The sequence below is a fragment of the Bos grunniens genome, chromosome 4 (genome assembly GCF_055505025.1).
Source record: "Bos grunniens cultivar Pamir isolate PY7600 chromosome 4, Bosgru_T2T1.0, whole genome shotgun sequence".
Taxonomy (NCBI): Eukaryota; Metazoa; Chordata; class Mammalia; order Artiodactyla; family Bovidae; genus Bos; species Bos grunniens.
In genome coordinates, this window is record NC_141168.1 from 54,603,083 (window position 1) to 54,610,347 (window position 7,265).

At 53.2% G+C, this 7,265-nt stretch overlaps 1 protein-coding gene across 1 annotated transcript; it reads right to left on the bottom strand.

Moving 5' to 3' along the window:
• Positions 1–2,557: 2,557 nt before the first annotated feature.
• Positions 2,558–7,030, bottom strand: INMT (indolethylamine N-methyltransferase). The gene is made up of 3 exons (XM_086398447.1): positions 6,772–7,030; positions 5,148–5,355; positions 2,558–3,224 (listed from the first exon to the last, which is right to left on the bottom strand). The coding sequence occupies exons 1-3, from the start codon at positions 7,013–7,015 to the stop codon at positions 2,795–2,797; spliced, it is 882 nt and encodes a 293-aa protein (XP_086254573.1). The 5' UTR covers positions 7,016–7,030; the 3' UTR covers positions 2,558–2,794.
• Between the last annotated feature and the right edge of the window lie 235 nt (positions 7,031–7,265).

Sequence of the window (7,265 nt, forward strand, 5' to 3'; positions counted from 1 at the left end):
CCCCCCAACTAGTGTGCGCCTAGGCTGGAGGCTGAGAGGAGGGTCCCTTCTCTATAGTCTTGTTTCCCAGACTGGCTCTGGGCTCAGCAGCAGAGATATCACCTGGGGACAGGTTAGAGATGCAAATTCTCAGCCCACCTCAGACCTACGGACTCAGACTCTGGGTTTTATCAGAGCCCTGGTGGTTCATGAGCAAAAGAGCATTTCAGAAGCACTGGCCCAGGTGAGTAGTTCTCCAATGGGGTTACACATTCGGATCTCCAGGAGAGTGTGATGAAATGCTGCTTCCTGGGTCCCTACCCCCAAACTGGAGCTTCTGATGCAGTTGGGGGAGGCCCAGGCTGCCCGAAGTTTCCAGCTCCCTGGGTGACTCTCTTGTATATCCAGGGTGGGACCCCAACCCCAGTCCCTACCCAGTCCTCTTTGAGGGTCTAGAGCTGGGAATGTTGGAGGCAGCCCCTTTGTGGAAGTCACTTTGCATCTTTGTGCCTCACGTGAAACTACCCTGTGCCCTCTGCTTTGCAGGAGCTCAGAGGAGGGCAGGTGATGTGTGGGTGGGGATGGAGCGGAGGTCCAGAGCTGTCAAGGGCTGGCTGGGGCAGGCATGTAGTTTGAAACACACACCAGCATCAGGAGCGGCAGAATCTGCCAGGCCAGACAGGGAACTGCTGAGCAAGGAGTCGGAGGCTCCCTCAGTTCATACCCTGAGGGGTTCCATCTGTGGGGGAAGGTCATCAAGGAGCAGGGGGAGGAGAGCCCGCCACACCAGGGGTAACAGAAGGCAGAAGGGGTGGGGGTGTCTTCCAGGAAGAGTGCTAGGCTTCGCCCTCTCTCACCTGGAGATAGGAACCAGGAAGTTAGGAGTGCCAGCTGCAAGGAGTGCCCAGGAGTCCTGTTATTCAGGGAGAAGCAGAACAAGAGGCACTCCTTGCTGCCTACTCAAAATAATGGCCCTAAAATTAGCTGCCTAGGATAGCTTCAGGCTTGATTCTGAGAAGACAGGATCTCAGGCTCTATTACACTGGACCTACTGGATCAGATTACATTCTTTAACCAGCTTCCCAGCCGTATCACATGCACATTCTTCTGCAAAGCCCTGGTCTCCTGGGCCCCAGCTGAGATGCAGGGTCAAGGACCCACATTGACCGGAAGTTCTAGTTTCATGGAGGTGCTCACTGTCCAAGGGTTTTTGGGTTTCTCTGAGCATGCGGGTCATGGCTTCTCTGCTGGGTGAGTTTTCTAAGGAGGCCCCTGACATCTGTCTTTCCTGCACTTTGCCTGCCGCTTTCTGCCTTGCAGTGCCCTCTGGTGGCCATGGGAGCCATGGCCACCACATTGCTCCTCTGTTGCCTGAACCCCAAGACCCAACTGAGGTTGGAAGGAAGAGGACTTTCCTGTTGCTGCCCTCTGCCACAAGGCTCAGGGACTCCCCAGAACACAATGAAAGCCGTTGGGAAAACACTGGGCTTTAGCAGCAGGCTAGCAAATGGGTAAAGATTTGCTCAGGGGGTCTGCTGTGTGGGGCATGGACTACGGTGGACAGTGGGAGCTGTGAGGGGCCCATGCCCCAGTTCAGAGAGCATTATGGGCTTCACAAGGGAGCCAGGTCTGGGTGGTGGAAGGCCAGCACTCTCCTACATGCCAGAGAAAACATGTCTGCCCAGGGTCAGCAGCTGGCTGGGCTGCGAGCTGGCCAGCTGTGTGGACAAGGAGTGTCTTGAGAGACACATGACCTCATGAAGGTTCTTCTAGAGACGTGAGTCAGGTCTTCCCAAAGCTCCAATTCTTGGTCATGTGGATGGAGCTGCCTGACTCCCTGCCCTGCCTGGCCTGCTTCAGCTGACCATTCTCTGAGGCTCTATCATGATACTGGTGACAAAGTCCCAGATCCCTGAGGATGGGTGACTCTGAGGCCTCCCAACTGATGAACTGTTGCCACTCTGGTGATGAACTTGATGACCCACCTTCATCACCTGCCTGCCCTCTTTTCTTCTTTTCATTCCTGTTAGTGTTTCCTGGGATCTTTTTTCAGGTAAACTGCTGCTGCTGCTGCTAAGTCGCTTCGGTCGTGTCCGACTCTGTGCAACCCCATAGACGGCAGCCCACCAGGCTCCCCCGTCCCTGGGATTCTCCAGGCAAGAACACTGGAGTGGGTTGCCATTTCCTTCTCCAATGCATGAAAGTGAAAAGTGAAAGTGAAGTCGCTCAGTCGTGTCTGACTCTTAGTGACCCCATGGACTGCAGCCTACCAGGCTCCTCCGTCCAAGGAATTCTCCAGGCAAGAATACTAGAGTGGGTTGCCATTTCCTTCTCCAATCAGGTTAGTAGCTGCTAAGTCACTTCAGTCGTGTCCATAAAGTGAAGTCACTCAGTTGTGTCCGACTCCTAGCGACCCCATGGACTGCAGCCCACCAGGCCCCTCTGTCCATGGGATTTTCCAGGCAAGAGTACTGGAGTGGGGTGCCATCGCCTTCGCCATCTCAGGTAAACTGTTTGCTCTCAGATCCTTGTTTCAAGGTCTGCATTGGGGGGGTGCATGACCCAAATCAAGACAGCGTCTGGCTGGGCCACTTTATTTTCCTGACTTATGGTATAGGATGAAATGGAAAGGGGTGTGGTGGATGGCCCCCTGGGCTGGGGGCAGGGAGAACTTGCTTTTCACTTGTGACCTGGGGACGTAGTACAAGATGAAGTTATGGTGTTCAGGCTGACTCTGCAGCAGGGGGCTCCTGACTTACTAGACTTTGGGACCATGACTTCCCCCTCTGGGCAGGCCCTGTCTGCCAGACTGGCCTCAGGCCCCAGGGCCCTTGCGGGCAACCACAAAACAGAAGCCCTCGTTGAGGCAGAAGGCCTCTGAGTACTTGTTGGGGCTGTACTGGCACTTTAGCACCTGGCAGCCGGCCTCCTGCAAGGCCTTCTCCACTGTCTCCTGCTCTAGCGAGAGGACAAAGAACTTCCTGGAGCCCACCATGTATTCACAGCAGCGCAGGGCCACCAAGGTGACCAGATGCCCGCCTGGCTTCAGCAGGCCAACCAGGTTCTGGATGGCTGCCTGGTAGGCGTCCACGTCACGGCAGGCGCACTCCAGGGCCAGCAGGCTCAGCACGCAGTCCGCTGCGGGCACCTGGGCAGACCCCAGAGGACGGGGCTGGTTCACATCACATGTCAGTAACCGCTTGACTGTCCTTCGGACCCGGGCCTCCTTCTCCTGCCACTTGCTCCTGTGGGGGAGGGTCAATGAGGTGACAACGACAATTAGGACGACATCCCCCATACCCTAGGGAGGGCTTCCTATGGGCCTATGGGGAAGATCATATTTCTCCCATTATATAGATGAGTAAACTGAAGCACACAGAGGTTGAGTGATTTGTTCAAGGCCACACAGCTGATAGGTGGCAGTGCATTTGACATCTGATTCCTCCTTCTCCTCTTCCTCCTCCTCCTCCTCCTTTTTTCTCTCTTTCTTTTGAATAACTCAATTTTAGCATATTGCATTATTAATTTTAAGGTGTAAAAGACATATAACAAACATTTGCCATTTCAGTCACTCTGTGCAATCCAGGGGCATTAACTGCATTCACAATGTGCGCGACTATCACTATTTCCTGCTTCCAAAACTTGTTATCCCCCATGCTGAAACTTTGCCCCCATTATGCAATATCCCCCCATTCCTCCTCCCTGCAGCCCCTGACTGTAAATATCCTCCTTTAAACCAGCTCTTTCCCACAGCTGGGCCTTTGCTTTTGCCATCCCCTCTGCCTGGCTCTCTCTTTCTCCAGATCCTCTCATCCTTTTTCCCTCACATCTCCCAGGGAGCTGCTCAAAGTGCTCTTTCTTAGAGGAGAGGCTTTCTCTTGCCGTCTGCTGGGGACTGAATTGTATCCCCATCATATTCATATGCTGAAACCCTAACATGTATGTGGATGTATGTGGAGATGGAGCCTTTGGCAGGTAAATAGAGGTAAATGAGATCATGAGGGGGGCCACTCATGATGGGATTTGTGCCTTTTACAAGAAGACAGACTAGAGAGCTAGCTCACTCTCCCTCTCCTTCTTCAGGGGGCATGGCAAGAATGCATCTACAGGCCAGGAAGAGCACCCTCATCAAGTTCAAGGACTGATCCTGAGCTCCCAGCCTCCAGAATGTGAGAAATGAGTGTTTTTCAAGCCGTTGCATCTATGACATTTCGTATGACTGCTCAAGGTGAGTAAGACACCCTCCCACCTAACACAGCACCCGTACTTCTCTAGGCCCCTGCAGCTGGAGAGTCTTTTCTAGAACACTTGTTTTTCCCTGAATCCCTACCTCCATCAACTTTGGGCACATTGTGCTTTCTACTAGAATGTGAGGTCCGTGGGGCAGAGACTTTATTCACTGTGCTATTGCCAGTATCTGGAAGTGACCTGACTCTCAGAATGCTCTCTGTGAATGATGACAAGAATGTATGAAGCCCAGGCTTAGTTGATGCAGAGACCCTGTGCTCAGAGAACCTGAGGCCCTGTTCCATTTCAGGCTGCCCCTGTCTGTAATTGGGTCAGGCCCCCATGGCCCAAAGATGGGACAGGAATTTAAAATCTGTTCTTTGTCCTGCTCTAAGGTGGCCTCAAGGTCACTCTCCACATCTGGGCCTTGGTTTCCTGGACTCTGATTGATGGATTCCCCCTCTGTGAACTGGGTGGGGAAGGTGCCTGGAGGGGGTGAGTGCTGTTGGTCTCTGGGACTTGGTAGAAGTGCTGAGGAGATAGATGAGGGCAATTCCAAGAAGCCCATGTCTTCCCATAACAAGTGCCCCTCCAACACTAGGTAAAGTGGAAGCTGAACCACTAGTTTTGAGAGGAAAGAGATCTGCGTGTGCTGGAGCAATCAGGGGAGCTTCCAGGAGGAGGAGGGACTGAAAAAGATCCCACAGGATGGAAGGGATGCAAAACATGGAGGGCAAATCAGGTAACTGAAGATTAGAGCCCAGGCAACTCTGAGGCTGAAGGTGGGACTCACTCAAAGGGAGGGAAGTGCTCTGGGCCAGAGACCCAAGTGGGTTAGGAACAAGCTATAGGGAGCTGGCCAGTGATACAGGGTGGCAGGCTCAGGCTCAGGCCTGTGAGGATGGGAGACCTCTTGTGAGAAGGATGGTGACTGTGGCTACCTGTCTCCCTCGAGTTCACACACGTATTGCACGGCTGGGGACCAGTCATAGGCCCCCGGCTCCTTCTTCAGCCACTTGTCCACCTCCCGGAGGTTGAGCTCCGTGTAGTCTGACATGATGATCTCCCGGAAGACCTCGCAGGCCGAGAGCAGCTGGTAGATGGTGGGGCCTGAGCCGATGTCAATCAGGATGTCGCCTCCCATGCCTCCTGCAGGAGAAAGCGTGTTCCAGGTGTTGGGGGCAGACACCCAACTCCATGCCAGTTGTGGTGGATGGAGATGCCAGGCTGTGCCCTTTCCCCAGGGTGACTCCCAGGAGATCCGACCCTGCCTTGGGCAGTACCTGGACTGTGTGAGGATTCCAGACCCTACGCCTGGGGCTCAGAAGGGTGAGAGGGGGTTGGGGTGCAGGCTGGTACATACTGGGTCCCCCTGCTGCCTCAAGGGTTGCTATTGGAGCCCCGATAGGACAAGTCCTGCCCTTCTGGGCAGCTTTCAGATTGACTTCTTGGTAGAAGCTGTATTATTGGCAAGTCTTCTGACTCTGGGTTTAAAGCAATGGTGAGAGTGACCCCACAGCGCCCCTCCCACCTCTTTGCTGCAAGGACAGAGCTTCTGATAAAGGATGAGAGCTGAGCCAGTGGGTTCAAAACTGGCTCAACCAATCACAGAAGGCAAGAGGATCTTGTGGTGAGTTGGGGGAAGAGCAATATAAGTACATCACCTTCCTCTCCCTGCTTCTTCCCTCCATCCTCCTCCATTGAAACCAGTCCATTTTCCAAGGCTTAATCCCAGTCCTTCCTCCAGAGTCTCCTCAGATTTCTCTGTGAGCCTTAAGCTTTCATTCATCTGTATTTCTGTGGACCTTGCTTGATCCCTTTCTTGGCATCAAATACATAGAGCAAGGTTTGTTGAATGACTGAGTAACCCCCTAGTTGTTCAGTGCACTCCCTGAGCAACTGTGCAAGGCAGCCCTGCATGAACTGATTTTGAGATTTTCTACTGCCAGTGACAGGTGGTCTGACCTGGGCTGGACACCCTGGTGTCTTGCACCTCAGCCTCCTTGTGTGCATGGAGAACTTGGGTGATAATCTCTGCTGGTCCCCCCAGCCTGACAACTCAGAGCAGAAATTTGTAAAGTGAGCTCTGTGGTTTGGCTTTGGGTATCCATGAACCCTCTTAATTTTGTGTAAAAGATCAAGAGTGTTTCCGTGTTGTGTATATACCAGATCTTTCATCAGGTTTTCAACGGGGCTCTTGAGCCCAGGCTATAAAGCCGCTTTTATATTACTGAAGGGGAGGCAAGCAATATGTTCATATCTATTGTCTCCTATCCCTTCTAGCATGGGTCTCTGAACCCCACAGTTCAGGAGGTACCTTTCCATTTCACAGGGCAAGAAACTGAGATGGACTGTTAAAGATTCAGGCTTGGTTCCTGGGCTGCAAATGTCAGTGCTTGGGTTCCAGAGTGGCCAACCAGCGACAGTCCTCGTGGGTTCACAGCTGGGCTGGCTTTGCAGCATCCTAGGTGAGTAGTGTCCCAGAGGACGGGTCCCCTGCCACCAAGAGCGCTTCCTGTAAGGCGCAGCCCCATCGTCTCCCTGAGATGGAGACCAGACACTCACCTGGAGAGAAAGTTTCAAAGAGATTATTCAGGTTGAATTTCAAGACTTCGTTTTCCGCTATGGTGCCTGAATCGAAGGCATAGTAGGTCTTTAAGTAGTTCTGGGGTTGGAACTCTGTCTTGTAGTCCTCTCCTTTGTACAGCTCGCCCTCCATTCTGGCTGTGGACCTTTCTGCTTCTCCCCTGCTGCGGTTACCCATTTTATCTACCCTCTCTTCCCAGGCCCTTCCTATGGGGAGTTTCATAATCTCATCGAACAGACCCTCCCTCCCAGGGAGGAGCTGGAATTACACATCACAGAGTCAGGCCATATGTTAGCTTTCTGGCTGGGGTTTATCTGTTTGGTAGTCGTCAAAACACAGAAACACCAACCGGATGGTCAACAAATGCTCCTGGCAGGGGGAGCAGGGGTGGGGGGGGTGGGGGGGTGCGGGGGGTGGGGGGGGGTCGGTCTCAGTATTTCGCTTCTGAGAGGTGATGTTTTGAATGTAGATG

Coding starts and splice junctions, on each gene's coding strand:
- INMT (XM_086398447.1), bottom strand. CDS start 7,015: ATGAAACTCCCCATAGGAAGGGCCTGGGAAGAGAGGGTAGATAAAATG. Junction 5,356..6,771: donor CTTTGAAACTTTCTCTCCAG/GTGAGTGTCTGG, acceptor TTTCTCCTGCAG/GAGGCATGGGAGGCGACATC. Junction 3,225..5,147: donor TGTGAACTCGAGGGAGACAG/GTAGCCACAGTC, acceptor CCTCCCCCACAG/GAGCAAGTGGCAGGAGAAGG.